General features: G+C 51.0%; 1 protein-coding gene and 1 long non-coding RNA gene across 8 annotated transcripts in view; one reads left to right on the forward strand and one right to left on the reverse strand.

Moving 5' to 3' along the window:
• PPCDC (phosphopantothenoylcysteine decarboxylase) overlaps positions 1-18,955 on the forward strand; it is a 33,239-nt gene extending 14,284 nt beyond the window's left edge. Inside the window, exons 5-6 of one of the 7 annotated variants that reach the window (XR_011003904.1) lie at positions 10,297-10,541; positions 18,845-18,955. Coding sequence is in view for 4 of the 7 variants with exons in the window: in XM_068204379.1 (XP_068060480.1) it covers positions 3,662-3,780 (119 nt within the window). In the remaining 3 variants the exon portion in view is untranslated. Of the gene's footprint in view, positions 1-3,661; positions 3,838-10,296; positions 10,542-11,693; positions 11,847-18,841 lie in introns of those variants that run through there. The other 6 variants (XR_011003905.1, XR_011003903.1, XM_068204379.1 and 3 more) reach the window with 6 other exon arrangements.
• On the reverse strand, positions 11,716-19,905 carry LOC137482153 (uncharacterized). The gene is made up of 3 exons (XR_011003906.1): positions 19,383-19,905; positions 13,569-14,889; positions 11,716-13,137 (listed from the first exon to the last, which is right to left on the reverse strand). It is a non-coding gene; the product is annotated as an uncharacterized lncRNA (long non-coding RNA).
• Positions 19,906-20,550: the final 645 nt, after the last annotated feature.

A 20,550-nucleotide genomic window follows, 5' to 3' on the forward strand; every position in this document is an offset into this window, starting at 1 on the left:
GCTCGTGTTCCCAGCTCTCAGTCTCTCAGAGGACTTTCCCTTAAGCTCACTGACAGTAGCAGAGATGTTTCTGGCTTCCATGAGTTTTGATGTGAATGGTGTTTCTTCTGTTCACAGGGCAATGTATGTTTTGGCCACTACGACTAGCACTTGTCCTTGGGGTTCTGTCTTGGCTATCGCCTGTGCCTGGAGTTGTTTATCCCTCCTCCTGCTCCCTGACTTGGCAGCACACAAAATCCAACAGAGATTCCTTTTGTTCTTCCCAGGACAAAACACCACATTCCTGATAAGAGCCTTTCTCTCTTCCAAGCCTGCTTTGCTGCCTTGAGCTGCTCCAGAAATGTCGACAAGTGATTTTCTGCACAATTGCTGTGATTTTTTTTTCATTGCAAGCAGGTTGTGATAGCTTTCCAGGCTGGGATAAACCTGTGCCCAAAGCACCTTTCCTTCAGGGCAAATAGAAGAAACAGTTAAGCTCCTTCTGAGAGGCAGGAGCAGCTTCCAGCTTGGCACAGGTACAGTTCCCCCCATGTGACCATGGCCAGGGAGTGGCAGGAGCTGCTCCCTGTGGAAAAGGAGCAGGAATAGAGCTGGGGAAAGCCCTGTCTGCTCGAGGAGGCGACTTTGGGACAGTGCTTTTCTAGGATGAGGCTTGGGGTAGTGATGAAGGACCTGATTCCAAACCAGGGCTCTGTGCCAGCTTGGGGAATAGGCACTGCCAGGCTCTCCTTTAGTCAGTGAGGTCACTGGGAGGTGTTGAGGGATGGATCCCTCAGGGCATTCAGGCTTCCACCTCCATCCCTTGAAGCTCTGTGCATGACCCAGGTTCACACGGTGGGCCCGAGACACTTCCCATGAGCTTTTTCTTTTCCTTCAGCTCTTCTTTTTGAGCCACACGCTGATTTTTTGTTTCACTTTCCCATGAAACACTTGGATGACTGAGGCAGCACTCCCATGAATCCTGCTGCGTTGCAATTTCATTCATCCTGTTTAAAACTGTTTCTCTCAGCATGGCTTGGGAGTGATAAAGAGCCAGGACAAAAGCTGAGTGAAGGCAGCAGCCCACCTCCTTTCCTGGGCTTGCACGTGCCTCTCAGCATCCCTGGCTCTGGCTGCTTCCCTCCCATCCCAAACTTCCCTTTGTGCTTGGATTTGGGGAGCACTGGAGGAGGATTAAGATGCCGTGGTGCTGTTTTGGTCTGGCTTTGATCAGGAGTTGGCTCCCCAGCCTGACCTGGGATGGGAATTGCATCATCTCATGTGCCTGTCCCATCCCACTCCTCCATCTTGGGAGCCCACAGCAGGAAAAGAACATCTGAAAAAAGTGACAAAACCTCCCCACATTTAGACTTTGAGCAGCGGTGTCTCTGTGATGCACCTGGTGCAGCGGCTTTGCACCCCGGGGCTCCGGATTTGGCACCCGCCCGCCCTGGGCGCGGGGATGCCGCCCACTCCAGATCCCCAAAGCACGTGAGGTGGCAGGAAGTGGGTTTGTCCCCAACCACAGCCCAGCCAGGCACTGGCGGAGGCCAGGGGTTGCCACAGGGTGACAGATCAGCGGTGGCAAGTGAGAACAGGAGGTGTTGGTAGGTTTTTTCCTTTCCTTGCTCTGGTAGGGTTCAAAACACCACCATGAGATACAAATCTTCCTCCTGTAAGATTGCAGTGACAGTGGGAAAGGGAGATGATCCAGAGGGATAGTGGTGGTTCCAATTAACTTTTTTGTCTGGCCAGCCCTCCTGACTTGGGAGACACTTGGAAGCAGCTGCATGACCCTGACTCGTGCTAAGGTGGTTGCCAAAAGGCCCAGCAGGGCTGGGCACAGACTCCTTGGCACCAGCAACACAGATAGCTTAACTTCGGTGGGGCAACCTCCCAATTAAAACTTGCAGGTGCAGGGTTCTTCCCCTGGCCACCTGCCTCCGTGGGTGCTTGAAAAATTGTTTCCAGGAGTAATTGAGCTTAATTAGAGCTTGAATTCCCTGGAGCTGGGATGCTCAGAGATGCACAGGGGACTGAAATAATCTGATGGGGCAGTTTCCTGCTAGGTCTCACTCTGAGGTTTTAATCATGGGATCTCCTGTCCTTTAGATGGAGATGGAGTTTTTTCTTTGGGAATGCTGCCTTTGGTGTTGTACCTCACTCTTCTGATTCCAGGGAAAATGGGATAAAGGGGATGGAATGACCAAAAAGCCTTTGTGCTGTCCAGGGAGATGAGGAATAAAGGTCACTTTAGTCATCACAGTAAAGATAAAATTAATATACTCTTGACCACAGGCTCCTGGGATCCTAAAGGGAAATGAGCTCTGCATGGAGACTCCTAAAATGAGGCTTAAAATCAGGCTCTAGCAAGTGTGATTGCAAAGACCCCTCAGTCTGAAATCAGGATTGGGTGCTCCCAGTCCCCTGTGCCATGGCATTCAACCCCTGGCAGGTCATCGTTGGCCACTGCCATCTGTAGGGGGAGAGCACCCCTGTGACCCTTTGTCCCCCTGGTCCCACAGGAGTATCCGGAAATCCCCCCTGCCCCATCCTTCTTCCAGCAATGGGTGAGCCTGCCAGGAGAGGCAGTGCCAAAACAAGCTGGGGGAGGGCCAGCACAGTGATAAAAGCTTTAGAAAAGGGATTTATTCCTCCATGGCTCCTTGGATGGCTGGAAGAGCCTTTCCCCAGGAGAGCTGTACCCCCAAGTGCAGCCTGAGCCCCCGGGCCTGGCTCTGCTCTGTCTCGCTTGATTTCCACGGGGTGCTTGGGTGGTTTATAGTTTTGAAGAAATATGATTCATGAACTCCAGCGTGATAAGAATGAGGGAGGAAAGAAAAGCCACGTCAACCTGAAGGAATGTGGCTGGTAGAGAGCCCAGCCTGTGGCTGGCAAGAACCCTGGGAGAGAGGATCAGGCTTAAAAAGGGACAAGATGAGAACATGTGCCTGAATAAATAGCTGAAAGCCTCCCATCCCTGCTTCAGGGGCTCTTGTCCCCCAAATACACTGCAGCTCAGAGGCCATGGGATGGCTCCAGATAAACTCCATGGACGTGGGTCAGCCAAACTTCCTAACTGTGGTTAATTGATGGCCCAAGCTGCCGTGTTTGCACAGGACTGACTGCTCCCGAGGCTCCAGAACACTGCTCTGCTTCCCCGAGGATCAGGACCCAGCATGGGGTCTGGGAGCCATGCCAACCATCCCAAAGCAAGCTCCTGTGTGAGTGGCAGGCAAGGAGAAGCATTGTCCCTTCATCCCCCTGCTCTGCTGGGCAGCGCCTGGGCACATGGCTTGGGCAGCCAATGCCATGCTGAGATTTCCTTCACCAGTGGGAATCAGGGTGGCAGGGAAAGCCCTGACCTGGTTCTTGCTGCCTCTTGTGCAAACACACCATGTTTGCCATCCTGGCAAACACAGCCCCTTTATAAAGGCAGCAAAATCTGCCTGTGATGAGAGAGCACGGCCATTATCAGAAAGAATTCCAGCTCTGGGATGTGCCAAGGCACACACAGGCAGATCTCTGCCCCTTGTTCCCATCCAGAATATCCTTCCTGAGGGCGGGGAGCTCCTGCTCTTGCAGCATCCCCAGGGAGTCCGTATCCTGCATACCCTCGGGGTGAGTCTGCTCTGAGATGTTCTGGGTGGATGTTATTTACAGCAGCATTTTTCATTGATAGGAAATCGCTCTTGGTGCCGGGAAAAAGCTGCTGAGGTGCTGGCAGGGTGCAGCTGGAGCACCCAAATGCCTGCCTGCCGTGAAGCCCGCCAGTTGCCTCAGCACAAAAGTCAATATTGACCCTCCGTCAGCGCTCGCACGCAGCGGCACTCCCGCTGCAAAGCAGAACAAAGCCCAGCGCGTCCCTCCAGCACCGCCTCTCTGTGCCGGCTCTTTAAAAATAATCGTCACTAAATTGTTGGGTCTGCTGGGGCTTTGCTGGAAGTCAAATACCTGGGAAAAGCCATGGAGAAAGAGAGCTCCAGCTGCTCTGCTTTTTTCTCCTCACCCTTCTCTCCCTTCCTGACCCAGCATCCATCCTCTCCCAGAGCACCCATCCAAGCTGGATCACTGCAGGGAAGGGACATCGCTTCACATCCCTGTCACATCCTCAGCTCCTCAGAGGGCACTGTCGTGCCAGAGCTGGGACATGGGAACTGGCAGCGCCCCAGGGAAATAAAAGCTGAAGTGCTTTGAAGGCTTGGCTTCCGAAGGGGGAGGGTGATGGGGGAGCGGAGAGGAACCAAAACCCAGTAGTGGAGGAACAGGCGAAGGGCGAAGGGGAAGTGAAAGCAGCTGTGATTACTGAAAGCTCAGATGTGAAAAAGTGGGAGCACTATCTTTGGGGCTCTCACTTCCCTGTCTGTGCAGGTCTTCTTGGCTTCGGGCTATTTTTAACCCCGTTCCTGTCTTTGCTCATAAATTCCACCCTGGGGTGGGTGGGGTTGGTGTCACTGGAGGTGAGTGCCACATGTGCCATCAGAGTTTGGAGTCTGGGGACTGCTGAGCATCTCTGCATGGTGGGGTTTGGGAGGATCACCCAGCATCCCTGCATGGTGGGGTTTGGGAGGATCACCCAGCATCCCTGCATGGTGGGGTTTGGGAGGATCACCCAGCATCCCTGCATGGTGGGGTTTGGGAGGATCACCCAGCATCCCTGCATGGTGGGGTTTGGGAGGATCACCCAGCATCCCTGCATGGTGGGATTTGGGAGGATCACCCAGCATCCCTGCATGGTGGGGTTTGGGAGGATCACCCAGCATCCCTGCATGGTGGGATTTGGGAGGATCACCCAGCATCCCTGCATGGTGGGGTTTGGGAGGATCACCGAGCATCCCTGCATGGTGGGGTTTGGGAGGATCACTCAGCATCCCTGCATGGTGGGGTTTGGGGGGGTCATCCAGCATTCCTGATCTGCTGAGTTTTGGGGACTGTTCCCTGCCAGTGATGCAGATATATCCATGCTGCATCACCCCTCTCCGTCCCATGGCACATGGGCTGTGTCTGCATGTTTGGCCTCCAAATAAGGAGGTGTTTTAGTCTTTCAAGCAGACTCACAAATATGTGGTCCCTGTCCCCAAATGTTTTCTGCAGGACTGTGCAGCTGCTGGTGGAGCAGAGTGGGGTGTTGGAGTACATCAAGCACCTCAGTAAAAGCCTTTTTAACATGGAACACCATCACCAAGGGTTGAAGGAGCTCCTTAGTCTGGTGTCAAGTGTGAAAAATGCCATTCACTTGTGTTAAAATTTCAGAAGTTTAATAGTAATGAAAATTGTAATAAAAATTAGGATAACAGGACAATAAAAAGCAAAGAATTACAGATGTCCAGGTGCCTTGCACTCTGCCCCAAAGCACACCTTGCTAACAAAGGATTACCCCTTAAAAGCAATAGCCTGTTGCATATTCATGTATCTCATACATGATTCAAACATTCTTTTCAAACGAGGGTGTTTCTGCTTAATTTTAGCTTCCCCCCCTCATCTTGTAAATCACTTTTCTTGGCTCCTCAAAGTCTGAGCATTCCCGATAAGGAGGCAATAATTCTTTTCTTGGTATCTTGGTGTTTTGTTACTGTTAGGATAATGTGAATTGATTATCTTTTCCATTTCTTGCACTAGTTACAAAAAGTATCTTACATCACATAGTTTATATTTTAATATTATGCTATAGCCTAAAAACTATATTTACCACACTACTTAAAAAAAAACAATACAGCACTACTTAAAAGGGATTAATACAGCATAACTTTCCAACATACACATATAGTATTCGTTTTAACATTTGCAAAGTGCCAATCATATAATATGCATTTTTCACATCAAGCAAGGGTTTTCTTTCTCAAAAACTAATTAGTGATGCTTCCTCCGATAGGTCCTTATCCCCGCAGCCTCCACGCTTAGTTTTGAGTAACAAAATTCTGCAGGTGTGTGGATTTAAGCAATTTAGCAGCACTAATTAAAACAGTGCACCCCCCTCCCCTACCCCATCCCTGGAAAGAGTCAGCATAACTCAGCGGTGATCTCGGCTGGGCTGTGTGACTACTGTCCTCTGCAGGACCCCAAACCTGGGCTTAAAGTTAAGCTTGGGATTAGAGGTTGTGCTGAAGCCAGCAGGGTGAGTCCCTCGCTGTCCTGAATCAGCAGTGGCTGCACAGGGAAGCCCCAGAGCAGGCAGGACGTCTGGCAGCTCGTGGGGTGTTGGATGCTCCAAGGAGGGAGCTGGCCGGGGGTCCCCTGAGCTGCAGGGGGCAGAAACCCCAGTAAAATTAACACCACTCCCACACACACCTATTGGGTTTAACTCACTTCAGCCTCTGTGCCTTGTCCTGCTGTGGAAGAAGCATCCCCATTCTTGCCCAGAATTCTCCCAGGGCTGTCTGCCTTTCTTCTAAAGTCTGTTTTTTCTCTTCCCTCTGCTCTTTTAATGCTGCTGGGTCGATTTACCCCGTTTCCTCTATACCGGCCTTAAATTCCATAATTAACAGGTCAATGCAGGCAGTCCTGTTCCAGGGATGGGGAGGGAGGCAGGTCCTGCTGCGTGCTGAGGAGGGGATACAGAAGGAAGCATCTGGGGACTTTCCCTCTGAAATAAACCAACGCAAGAAAGAAAGGATAATATAATTAGGTGCGAGGAGAGGCAGAAGAAAAGTCACTCCCTGAAACCCAGCCCCTTTCATCCCGCGGGAGCTCGGCAGGGAGATCACAGGCAAAGCTGGGTCAGATGCGCTGGAACATTTCTAGACCTGGAGTGTTTAAATAGAAAGGTTATGTACCTGGGAGATTTATTTCATCTCTTAATTGGTTGTTTGTTTACATGACTCGGGAGCTCTTTTCTCGTGTTTGCTTTGCTGGCTCACTCAGCTGCTGAAAATCCTGGCCGGCCGGTCCCGACCCGGCCAGTGCCGGGCATGGGGCTGGCTTTCGACTCCAGCTCCTCCCCATGACCCCTTCCCATCCTCCTGGAGCCAGCGGCTCTCCCATGGCACCCAGGTGTGCCGCTGGGATGCTCCAGCTGAGGTTCCACCGTGCCAGCATCTCCTCTTCCCTTGTGGAAATCAGGAGATGGTGGGGATGGACCCCTCTGCACCAGGATTTGAGGCTCTCTCTCTCCCGAGCATCCTGCCAGGCCCAGCAGAGGATGAGGTGCAAAACGCCTCGGGTTTGGGTTTGGTTTTCCCCCTGGTCTTGGTTCTCTGCTGGCCTCAGCCTGCACAAAATTTTGGAGGAAAATCAGCTTTCTCCTACCATGGCTCTGGAGAGACGTTTTAGAAATACCTGGAGAAGTGCAACAGCTTCTCTCTCACCCTCCTCTCTTGGCTGTATATACATTTTATGCTAATTTTCTCTTGGTTTTGTGAAAAATGCATATTTTATGATTGGCTTTTCGCAAATATTACAATGAATATTGTATATGTAATGTTAGAAAGTTATGCTGTATTAATTCTCTTAAGTAGTGTGTTAAATATAGTTTTAGGTTATAACATAATGTTAAAATAGAAACTCTGCAATGTAGGATATTTTTTACTAGCTCAAGAAAGGGATAAGATAATCAAGAAACTTTGCACAGAGATAACAGCGACGGGGCACATAAAAAGTTACGACCTCCTTATCAGAAAAGACAAACATTCTTCAACCTTCTCTCCATCTCTATGGAACCACTAGGATTAAGGGGAAGAAGTTGACAAAAACCAGAAAAATTCTTAATTTGCAAGGAATTTATGCATCATGTATGAGGTACATGAATATGCAACAGGCCATTGCTTTTAAGGGTTATTCCTTTGTTCACAAGGCATGTTTTTGGCAGCTCAGTGCCCAAAAACATCCGGACGTCCGTAATTCTTTGCTCTTTATTGTCTCCTAGTGTCCTAATCCTCATTGTCCAAATTTTTATTACTCTAATTTTATTACTATTTTTTATAACTATTCTATTACTAATAAACTTGTAAGAATTTTAAAAACAAGTGATTGGAGTATTTCACAGTTTTATCTCGGTTTATGTTAATTTCCCCCTTTCCAGGCGTGCCCAGACAATGGGTGTGAGGTGCCCTGGGGCTCTTTGGCCCGGCGGGTGTCCTGATGGCAGATGGTCCCCTCCACCTCGTGCTTGCACGGGAGAACCTTTTTCCATCCCCCTCCCTGGAGCCAGTGGATCTTTATCTCAGCCTGGCATGCATCCCTGGAGGGGAGAGGGGAAGCTGTGCTCCTGGCTGGGCAGATCGGGATCAGCCACCCAGGTGGATCAGTGGGATGACCTTGGGAGGAGCGGCCTCGGGGCATGGGGAAGCCGAAGATAAAGGAGGGGATGCCCGAGATGAGCTGGCACCACCGCCCTTGAAATGAGGAAGGTGTTTCCAAAACAGGCAGGTTGGCCCCAAAACACCTCCCAGCTCCTGCGGCTCCCCTGGAACTGATGTCAGCGGTGGCCACGTGTGTTTGGGAGGAGTTGATGGGCGTCAGTGCAGGAATGTGAGGATTTGGGGCTTTCTTTCCCATGGGTTTTTGGGTTGCAAAATGTGTTAACATCTGGGGTTTTTTTTTTTTTTTTTTGTTTGTTTGTTTGTTTTCCAAAATCAATCCCTTTCTCAATCGTTGCTGGATGCAAAAAGAATACACATTGCTAAGAGCTAAATCAGAGCCTCTGCTCCTCCTCCTCACCTCTTCCTCTCTCCTTCTTCCATTGAAGTCTGCATCAACAATGATAATTAAAACCACGTTTAGGAGAAGTTTATTGATTTCTCCTCTGGAATTTCTTTTTCCTTCTGGACTTTTGAACTGCTGTCATGGAGAAGGACTTCCCCGTGTGCTCCCACACGTTTTTGTGGGGATATGATAGGGATTTTAGGGAAAACACCAACTTACAACCATCCCAGGTCTTGATGGTGTCTCCAAGCTTTGAGGCTGTGAGAACAGCCTGTGCTGTCTCCTCAGTCCGTCCCCAGTCCCTTGGAGTCAAATCCAGCAGGACACAGCAACCCAGCCCCAGGCCATCCACTGAGCCCCATGAGATGTTTGGAGCAGCAAGGAGGTCAGGAAGCCTCCAAGCTGGTGCTGGCCTGAGGTGGTGGGATGGGAGGACCAAAGGCTGTGGGGGATTTTTCCCTTTTGCTGCAGGGTGTTGGGGAAAAAATATGTCAGGATGTGGTGATGGGATTACCTGGCCACAGCCACGCTGGGTAATGGAGGCTTCTCCAAAAATTCATCATTGTCTGGGGCTGAAAAGTCCTGCTGGGGCTAGAAGGCCCAAGCTGGACTTGTGAACTGGGAATCACCTTTTGGAGAGCAGGTAAGACCCTGCACTGAGCATAGTTCTTCTGCTGGTGCTGAGCTTTGATGGGAAAGTGCTGGGGTTTGGGACTGTGGAGAACAGCAAAGGCTCATCCAGGATTTTCCTGGGCTGGGATTTATGTATGCCACTGGCCAGCTGATGAAAAGTCTGGAAAACCCAGGACCTGTCATGTCTTGCAGAGCCACTGGCTTGGCGTAGGCAAAGCCCAAGCCACTAATTACCTGCCTGAGGACAAAAAACGTGTGGATTTTTGTTTTCTTAGTGTCTGATCCAAGGAGGTCCCCATCCAAGTGGCACCAAGAGTGCCCCAGGGAGATCTGGCAGCCTTCTGGAGAACATACAAAGGAGGAAAAGCTTTGAAAGCCAAGAGAAGGAGGAGGAGATCCCTGGGTGTCACTGAGCATCTCCTCCAGGCCTGGCTGATGCAATGTGAGTCCTTCCAAAGGCTGGGAAGCCCTGGAAAGTCCCCAGGAACTTTGGTGGCATCAAGGTCAGCTGCTAACTGGGGCTGGGGAGTCCCCAGCCCAGGGGCAGATGCTGAACTGAGGCCAAGCTGTGGTTCCCTGTGAGAAGGGCTGATCCAGCTGCTGTGGATCAGATGGCATCAGATATCCCTGAGGGAGGTTCAGCCAGGAGTAAACCTCCTTCTAACAGGTTTTCATGATGAGGATGTGGGGTTGGGATGGGGAAGAACAAGGCAGGGGGTCATTTCAGCCCTAAGCCCTGAGCAGCCATTCCTCTCCTCTCCCTGAAGTGGCAGCATGGTTCATCCCACCACCTCCTTATTACCAGCCCTCTTTCCTGAGGGTTTCCACAATAAAAACCCTGCTCAGGAAACTGGGGTCAGCCCCAAAGTTGGTGTCCCAGTAACAGAGGGATGGAAAAGGACAGATTGTACATCCAAGCAGTTGGCTGGGGAATGTCCTCTCCCACACTGGGCTGGAGAAGGTCCTGCAGCCCTATCCAGGGATGCTGCAGCAGGCACAGCCAAGAGCCTCACTCATATATTGTTATTTTCTTTTCCTTTGCAGGCACTGAAAATTGCTGTGTGGGAAGAGAGGTGTCTGAAGGTGATGAATGGCTTTGCTATGTTTGCCAAGGAGATATTTTCCTTTGATGGGCACCAAAACACCTGGGCTTGCCCTTCCTGGCTGGAAGAGTGAAATTCCCTAAAACAGCTCAAAAATACAGGCCAAATCAGTAGTTTCAGGAAAAAAAGAGGAAGGCTGGAGGTGCCATTGCAGAGGAGGGGAGAGGCCAGGCTCAGCAGTCTGAGGTATGTGATGTCCATGTTCTGCTTCTGTCCCAGCTGAGGGGATTTTCCAATGACCTGGATGTGAGCAGGGCACACTCCATCCCTCCCACCAGTCCTGGCTCAGGGGAACTGGGCTAGATGAGCATCCCTGAGCCTGGAGGAGGGGAACCACACAGGGATGGAAGCTCCCAGGTCCCAGGGATGCAGCACCCCAACCTCAGCTCCTTGGTTTGCGTGTTGAAATCGGGGTTTTCTCATAACAAGATTGTGGTGTTGCCCCTGATTCCTTGGAGGAGCAGCATGTGGGTTGTGAATCATGCCTTGGGTAGCAAAAAGGAGATCTTCAGGGCTTGCTCCCTGCTCCTCTAAGTATCCATCCATGCATCCATCCATGCATCCATGCATCCGTCCATCCATCCATCCATCCATCCATCCATCAATCATCCATCCATCCATCCATCCATCCATCCATCCATCATCCATCCATCCATCCATCCATCCATCCATCATCCATCTATCCATCATCCATCCATCCATCCATCCATCCGTCCAGCCATCCATCATCCATCCATCCATCCCTCCATCCATCGATGCATCCATCCCTCCATCCATCGATGCATCCATCCATCCATCCATCATCCATCCATCCATCCATCATCCATCCATCATCCATCCATCCATCCATCCATCCATCATCCATCCATCCATCCATCCATCCATCCATCCATCCATCCATCCATCATCCATCTATCCATCATCCATCCATCCATCCATCCATCTATCCATCATCCATCCATCCATCACCCATCCATCCATCCATCCATCCATCCATCCATCCATCCCATCCCATCCTAAGCCATCACACCAAACCCAGGTGCTTCCTGTCATCCCAAGCTCTCTGCCACTGCTGCTTTCCTCCCTGGGGGTGGGATCACAGGGATTTGGGGCTGTGGATGTTGGCGCACATCATTTATCCTGGTTTATCTGCTCTGTTTGGGATGTATTTATACTTTCTCATGGTACTTCTGAGGAGCAGAAACCAGACAGCTGTTGGGCTGCAAAAACTTCAGTGGGCTGGCATGGACGATCTCTTCAGAGAAACATTTTTAAGTGGGAAAAAAAGGGACTTATTTATTTATTTTTACTAGCTTTTTTTTTTTTTTAACTACTTAGCTGGTTCTTCAAGGCATTCCAGCCCCAGCAGCATCCCGTGGTGAGAAGTTGCCTGGATGAACACACAGCCTTAGCTCACCTCTGCCAGGGCAGGGACCTGGCACTGGAGCATCACCAGTAATTTTCCACCCATCTCCACGGTGTGGAAATACACCCAGGCATGGAAAAAGCCTAGAAGGGAATAAAGAAGACACTTGGCCAGTAGAGCTTGGCCAGCTCCCAGCTCAAGGAACGGCTTCAGGTTCATCCCCAGCTCTCCAGTGCTTGGCAGGCTCGGCTGTCTGAGCTCCTGCAAACGGGACAGGCCAGCAGCATTCCTGCCAAAACCCCGGTGCTCCCGCTCCAAGAGCTCCCTGCGCCCACGGCTTAGCTGCAAGACAAACAGGGGGGAAAGTGGCCCTTTTGTGGGGTTCGGTTGGGATTTTTTCCTTCTTCTCACCGCAGAGAAAAGGAGAGGGAAATACTTGGCACGGAGAGCGGAGCGAGAGGGAGGTTGGGGACAGCGGGGATGTGGCGGTGGGAGGCGAGCGGGCCCTTTATGAGATTCTAATTACTCCAGCCAAAACCCACATTAGCCCGATGAGTGAAAAGAGGTTTTTACGAGGGCAGTAAGGCGTCCCAGCCTGCCGGGGCGGTGATTGCCAGCCCGTGGCCTCGGGCTCTCCGAGGAGCCGCTGGTGCTCCTGCTGCAATTCGACTCCAGCTCGGCAAGAGGGTCCGGCCGTTTCCCAACCTCGCGGTGCTAATCCCTCTTACCTCAGTGGTGCAGCAATAACCCCCGGAGCCAGCAGCACCTCCCACTGCCGGCGGCTGCAGAGCACACGATGTTCCCAGACAAGGCTCCTCACACCCTGCGCAGCCCCGGCAAACAAGGGCGGCTTCCCAAATCCCACGAGCATCCTTCCCCCAGCAGCTTTTGCTTGGAAAACACCCTTCCAGAGTCACTGTCCCCAGCTCACTTCCTTGAAAACTCAGGTTGCTGTGAAAACGGTGGTGAAACAGGCTGGGTAGGGGGCACCAAGGGCAGAGGTGACCGAGGTCTGTGATGTCCTGATGAGTCCAGAGAAGATAAGTGATGAGAGGGTGATGACTCACTGCCTCTTGTGCAAAACCCAGGACCATCCAATGCATCCAGTATGTCCAAAGGAGATGTTTCTCCATAGGATTTCTCCTGACAGGGGAGGATGAGGACAGCTTCAAAAGGTAATTCCTGGAAGAGGAAGCCACCCAGGACACCAAGACCATCGTCAGCTGACTCTGCTGGGTGTAGAAGCTCACTGAGGTCTGATGTTTTCCTGGGATCCTCTGCTTCAGCCAATGGTTGTGGAGGAAGAAAACCCATCAATGAGGTGTTGCTCCCACATCCAAGGCACAGGGTAGCAGTCAGTACCTGGGGACAGGCTGGCCAAGGGTTGGCCAAGCTGCAGGGTCACGACTGGCAGGCCTGAGCAGGAGGGGGTTATTTGGTAGAGGTGGTCATGAAGGAAACAAGATAGCCGCTTTCCCAAGGTGGCTGAAGGGAGCTGAAGAGACCAGGATTTAGCCCCTGGGAAGAATGAGTCAGTCACAGGGGTGACCACAAGGATCTGTTATCGGAGGAAGATCTCATGAGGGCATCAAAGCAACTCCTTGTGTGCCAAAAGGAAGGGGGAAGGGGAGGAAAAGAGGACAAAGATCCTCTGTGCCAGGCAAGGAGAGTTCTGTGTCCCCCAGCCCCTCTGGGATGGTGCAGGAGGGGGTTCAAAGCCCCGTGTCTTTCCATTTGAGAGCTTCTTTGGCCCATCCTGGCAGCCCTGGGGCTGGGGGAGCTGGGAGGGAAGGTCTCACTCTGTCAGCACCACCAAGCCAGAGCTGGGCCCAGCGTGTGTTACTCACCTTGAAACTATGTGAGTAAACAGAGAATGCTCTTCTTCCTGGTCCCACCTCAGCAATTAGGCTGCAGACTGGAGCAGATACCTGAATCCACCCTGGCAGATCATGGCGATGCTCTGCTCCCTCCTGTGCTGAGTCCTCGGGCCAAGCCACCCAGGAGAGGAGGACGGTGAAGCTCCAGTTGGCCTCCTGGGCCATCCCCTCCTATATGAAGCTTCTTGGAGATGTCCCACCAGGAGGAAAACACCCCTTTCCCATCACTTCTGGTGTTTTTATATGGGAATAAATCACACGGGACTCCATTTTCTTCATGGTGGAAAAAGCCCATTCTTTATTCACATAGCTCCTTTCTGTACAGTTTTACAGACCTTGTGTGTGACTCCATTTAGTTAGTAGCTTTCTTTTCAATTATTGGTTAGTAACAAGTTGTTATTCTGTATTGATTAGTCACTGAGACCCTCAGGGTGTACGTGCAGGAAAAATTGTTTGTGAGAGATAGTTTTCATTTTTCTATCTCATGGTGTAAAAACAGTTTATACAGGTGCCAGTTGTTTTTCACCCAGGAATAGATTGTTATGCTAACAAACTGCTCACAACAGGATTGCTTTCACATGGGAACTTGCAAAGTGCTAGCTTGCCTTAGAAGAAATGACAGGCTAGCCAGAGCAGGCCTGATTTTATGAAGCCTTTCTTTATGATTTTTCCACCTTACTGCAAAATTTTTATAACCTGTGTCACCATTTTTTGTTGCTGAGCAGCAGCAACACTCATGGCTCGCTGTGACATGGGAGAAGTGGAGCCAACTGGGAAGAACCTAGTTGAGAGCCTCAGCACCAGCTGGGAGGAAGAAGAGGTGATCCCACAGAAAAGGGACCACCCTGCTGGCACAGCAAAAGCCTCTGAGCTCCAGGGATTTGGTGGCCACCACTGCAGCCATGAGTCCCATTGGATCCTGATACCTTCCACCTTGGTCCTTGGGGTTCCCAGAGAGGCTTGGCTCTTCTCTGTGGAAAACCTTCATCCATCTTGGTGTCCTCTTCCCCACCAGTGCCTAGAGGAAGAGGAGAGACCACCCTGGACCATCCTAGAGGGAAGAGAGCAGCCTCCAGAGTAGGACTGCAGCCAGCTCAGGGCCAGGGAGCTTTGCAGAAGACTGAAGCATTTCCAGGATTGACAGTGGTTTCTGCAGGCAGGAGAGGGAATAAAATGGTCAAATTCCTCAGGATTCCATGCCTGTCCTCCCACACAGAGTAAAGGAATGCAGGAGATACCGCAGCAATGCCGTGCAAACACCCCGGAGAGGTGAACCTCCTCCTGACCCCAGCTAGGAGAGAACAAAAACTGTTTTAAAGACTTTTGGAGCATCTTGATGCATCCGTGGGAGGCTTGTGGGCACTGGATGTGTGGGAAGCAGCTGATGGGTCAATAGCCTGAAGGAACACTGACCACATGGACATCAGAGATAACTGGTGGAGACAGAGTCCAGATATGTTACAGAGACCTGTAGCAATTCCCACACTGGGAATCATGTAGAAAGAAATGAATTAACAATTCCAGAGCTTTAGGTACAAGCAGCAGCATCTGTGCTGGCACGGACACAGGGATTCTCTTCAGGAATGAGGCCATGGATGGGAGGAGGAGGGGAAGAAGGTCCATGTGTTGCTGAGGTTCAAACTGGGTGACATCAACCAGAGCAGAAAAGAAGAGAGGGGAAAAAAAAAAAAGAGGTTAAGAAACGTCAGCTTCCTCAGGCTGATCCCTTGCAAGGCTTACTCAGAGTTACATCATGGTGCTTATTAGGATGCAGATCCCCAAGAACCATGGCTCCAGAGCCTCTGGAAGGATCCCTGGGGATGTGGGACTCCCTGGCCAGCAGGCAGGGCAGTAGGGATGGCACCCCAATCCCAGCTGTGCCACTGAGGCCAGCTTCCCAAACACGGGCACTGCTGATGTCCCCACGGAGGGACTCAGCTTCGTTTCGGAGCCCAGGGAGGTGAGGGGTGTTTGGGCACGGGGCTGCCTCCTGTCTGTGCTCATCCCGGTGTTCCTGTGGCTGGGACTGCACAGCTGCTGCTGGCCAGAGCTGAGGGCAGATCGCCAGCTTCCCTGAGTCGGCTGTCACCACACCCAAGGCTTTTCCAAGACCACAGGGCTATTCCTCACCACACAGCACTGAGCAAGGTGGTTTCCCTGCACTGGCTGCTCTCTTCTTCTGAACCAGGAATGCTGGGGTGTTCCTGGAGGTGCCCAGGGAACAAACTTGGGTAGGGGGCTGCTTTCCAGTGGAAGGGCAGGATGCAGAGGTGGGGCTCACAGGGGAATCCCAGCCCAGAAATATCTGCTCTTGGGTGTGAGATTCCTGCTGAAGGTCTCCTCTCATGCCCCAGGATGCTCGTGAGAAACTGGGCAGTGGGACTGGCCTGGATGTTCCGTGGGTATGCATCCTTGAGTTTGGGGGTGTTTCCTTCCTGCAGGCAGGGAGCAGGTGAGCCACCCCAGTGCCTGCATCCTGCCTGCTGAGAGAGCAGGGAGTGTGTCAGGAGCATCCCCTGTGCTGCCATCGTGCCAGGATTTCCCACAGAGGAGCATCCAAACGTGCCAAGCTTAGCAAGTTCGGCCGGGAGCTCAGCGCTGGAGCCGTGGGCTCCAGGCCCATGTCCTGATGCACAAGTGGCTTTCCTCAACTTTGGATGGGTTCGATCAGCCTGTGGGCTGCTCCAAGGGGCTTCTCCCTCCCTGCATCCTCCTCCAGGGTTTTGCAGGATTTCACCTCCCATACTGGGAAACAAAAGCAAAAAGAAACACCACGGCTTTTTTATTATGAAGTGCAGGAACAGCGTGTGAATGCCCGGGCAGTAATTCAAGTGGGAACATGGAGCTGGAAAGCTTTCAGCTCCCAAACTCGACCCGAGCCTCAGCACTTGGCTTTGTGCTGCTCATTCATCCACAGGGTTATTTTTGGATTCCTCCTCCTGGGAGAAAAGGATTAGTTTTGTTTTCAGTGTTCCTTGGAGAGCAGCTTGCTGAGGGAATGACATAGCAGAGAAAAACCCTCTTGGCTGGTGGGGTCCGCTCGATTCCATGATTCTGGGTGGGAATGTGATGATCTTTCATGTCCCTTGGGGATTCATTCCCACTCTGCTCTTGCTGGGGCCTGGATATCTCATTACCTATGGATAATTATCTAGAGATAATGAGCTACCTGCATCTCTGGGTTGCTGGGCCTTGTCTTTATTGCTTTCCTGGGGCAGCAAGCAGAGTAGGTTGGGATTTTTTTAATTTACCAATAACTGTAGGCCCTGGCAGGATCCAAATCAAAGTTTTGAAGGAGATAGAAATATTGGATGAGCAACCAGACTTGCCCATGCCATATTTTCTTAGAATCATAGAATGGATTGGGTTGTAAGTGACTTCAAAAATCATCCAGTTCCAGACCTAATTTTCTCCTCGTTCAACCTAAAAAGGGGATCTTAGAAGGAGATCCAGAGCAAAGAGGGGTGGGAGAAGCTGTAAAGACCCACCCCAAGAAACACTCAGAGCATGGGATCTGATTTCCCAGGCAGGGAGAGATGTGGGAGTGGGTATTTCAGAGGATGTTTGGATCTCCTTCTCTCACTGCCAGCAGTCAGTTGGAGGCTTGGAAGGAGCTGGCAGCTTCCAAGGCTTCAACTCCTTCTTGGCTCCAGAAGAAATGAGTGGGATGAGGAAACCTGGATCCCTCTCTTCACAATGTGTACTTTAAATTTAACCATAGTGGCAGCTGTTGGGAGCCCTCCCTATAACCCTCCTTAATCTTCCCCCCACCACTCCATCCCTTCATCCCTGTTTTCCTCTGTCCCTCTCCTCCAGCCAGGCTGTGCATGGGAAATTGGGACTGTCTGTACAGCTCTCTTATTCCAATTAGCTGGCTAATTAGAGCCTCATCAGGGGTGCCGCTGCATCAAGGATATCTCCAAGGCGAGAGTTGCTAACGAGGCCGGGAAGTCCCTGGCAGGAGCCCTGGGGATGGTGGGGTGGGATAAAGCTCCCTCTTGTCCTCTTGGACAGAGCAACAGATGCTGGTGTCCCAAATTCCTTGCAGTGGGATGGAATTTGGGGATTTTTTGGGGGGGACCAAGGGGATTTGCCTTCATTCCACTCGTGGGACGTGTTTCAGCTGTAGAGGAGGACCCCATCCACCTCCCACTCCCCTCCAAATGGCTCCTGAGCCAAAGAAACCATCTCTGTTTTGGCTCTGTTGGATAATTTGGGGGATTGCCAGATGATTTGAGGCATGGAGAGGGGTTCTCTGGTCCCTAGGAGCAAGCCCAAGGTCATTTTGGAGGGCTGCTGTGTTTAAAACCAGGGAAGCTGTGCGGTTTGTGGCAGCAGGTGACCTTTAAATCCCACCTCTCCCTCTCACCAGGGGATCATTTGAGTAGCTCATCTCTCCTGAACCTAAAGCATGACTTTATGGGGAAGCAAACCAAAGAGAAGAGGGGAAAAAAAGAGGGAAAAGGAATGAAGGTAGATGTTCCTGGGCAGATCTGCCACAGGAAGAGGTGATAGACAGGCCTGTGAGCTGGGGACGACCCACCTTTCTCCATCACTGATACCCCTGGCTAGCATCACTCCAGGTTCTGCCCTCCTAGCGGGGACTAAATCCTTCTGGGGGGCTTAATTAGCACCAGGACAAATTGGGGAGCAAAAACTGGGACAAGAACTGACCCTTTTTGGGGTATGGGAAAAGAGGTGTGGCTGGGGAGCAGCAATGAACTCCGAGTGCTGCCTGGATGCCCATAATCCCAACTGGAGCCCCCACATCCCTGTGTCTGCCAGGGTGAACCTCAGGATGGGTGTCCCACAGGGACATGGAATTTGGGGACCCTGCAGGCAGTGACAATGTGAAGCCAGCAGGTTTCCTGAGCACTTAGGGGGAGCCACAGCCCAGCAAACAACAGATTGAACAGAGATGGTGAGGCTGAGAAGCCTCAAAAAGAGAATTGAAAACCACATGGCTAAAATTTGACTGAATCAGTCAAATCCTCATCTCCCTGGGCTCACAGCAAACCCTGTGGGGATTCTGGGGCTGCTCCCATCACTGGGTACAAAACAGAGAGGATGCTGATGGCTGGAGGGGCAAAAAGGGTGGGAATGGCCATGCCCTGAGTGGGAATCACCACTCACCTTTCCCCCAAAGACACATTCCCAAGTCTTTAAAAATTAATATTAAAAAAACCCAATTAAAGTTAAATAATGAGGGGTTTTTTTTTTAAAGTTGGTGTCTCCTGTGCCAGCAGGTTTGATGCCTCAGCAAGGAGCTGCTCAGACCATTGGACTCACTAAGGCAGAGATGAACCACACAGGAAGCGGAGAGAAGGAAATTCACAGGAAAAAGAACAAAATAGCAGGTATTTGCTGAGACAGCAGGTAGAAACTCCCTCTCTGTGCCAGAGAAATGTAAGAGGGAGAAAATGTTGTAGAAATTTAGCTTTCAGAGTCCAGCTGGATGCCTTGCAGCAGGGATGTGGCCAAACCAGGATGAGGAAAGGTGTTTCTTGAGTAAAGTTATGTAAATGTATGAGCCAAGTCCAACTTAAAGGGATTATCTGCCATTTTGAGGGAATTGTGATTCTGTTCAGTCAGGTAAAAATTAACACTGATAGTTTTAATGCCCATAACTCTAAATAACAACCTGTATTATCCACCCATTTGCTTGTTTTAATATATATTAACTATTCTGTGTTGCACACTAATATATAACATCTCATAATTGAATGTAATAACTATTCTGTAATTGCATTACCATTTGGCCAAAGAGAATATTAATGGCAACACCTGATCGATGAGCTCCAGACAAAGCAGTGGTGTGTGAACTTTGGAGCCAAGGGACTGGGAATTCCGCACCAGCTCCTCCCAGATCCTTGTTTTCTTTGCTGCTGCCACAAAACTGCTATAAATTAAAGCTGTAAGTGGAAAATAATGCTTGTGAGGCCAAGGAAAGGAGAATTTAAACCCTCCTTTCTCGGTCTTTGTTCAATGAAGTAATAAAAAAGGGGAATTATTTCTTTTTCACTAAAAAATCCTTATTTCTCACTGCCTGAGGGAGCTCAGCCACTGCTTCACTCCACGGCCTTGGGCAACGCACTTAATCTCCCAGGATCTGTGTCACTCGGTTAATCATATTTACGTGCCTTTTATGAGGGTTAATGATTAGTCTGGGAATGTTTGCGTGGACTTTTCCAGACGCGACTCCTTAGATAAACGCTCCGTGTTAATGTCTGGGGCTGGCAGGGGTTAAATGCAGGAGGAGGGGCTCTGCTTTGGGGTGGGGAGTGACTCTGAGAGGGCTCAGAAACCATCCCCAGCCCACCCTAGGCTGCCGGCGGATCCCTGGCTCTGCAGACGAGATGGGAAAGCGATTTTTTTGTGGACACAGGGAGCTGTGTCCGGCCACATCCCGGTGGGTTCAGCCTGGGGAAGGCTCCTTTGTGCTCTGTAACGGGGCAGCTCCTGTTTCACAGGAATCCCCACAATGCATGGGCTGCAATGGGGGATCCTCTTCATGGGGACTGCCAGTGTCACCGAAATTAGGAAATAAAACTCCTTAACACCGCTGGAGTTCTAAGAAGCAGACGTTATTGTCCTGCCGGCTACAGGGCGGGTGACTCCGCCTAAGGTGCACTCATGGCTCAAGATGATACACGCCTTTATTAAGCGATGCCAATTCATCAGAAAATGTTACATATGAAGGTCTTCGCTGTCGGGGTGAGCTGTGCACGTGTTTTATGAACAAGTTGTTACTCAGGCGGCCGTGGAGCCCCTGAGCTGGATTGGGCGGCACGGAGTTGTTACCGAGCCCTCGGTGATCTACAGCCACATCATGTTCCGTGAACCGTGACTTCGCCGTCAACACCTGCACCGGGGGTCCCCTCGATGGGGGCCCTCTCTTGTGGGGGTGCCTGTAATTGGGGAACCTCCCTAATGGGTACTGCCTGTAAGTGGG

This window comes from Anomalospiza imberbis, chromosome 13 (genome assembly GCF_031753505.1).
Source record: "Anomalospiza imberbis isolate Cuckoo-Finch-1a 21T00152 chromosome 13, ASM3175350v1, whole genome shotgun sequence".
In the NCBI taxonomy this organism is placed as follows: domain Eukaryota; kingdom Metazoa; phylum Chordata; class Aves; order Passeriformes; family Viduidae; genus Anomalospiza; species Anomalospiza imberbis.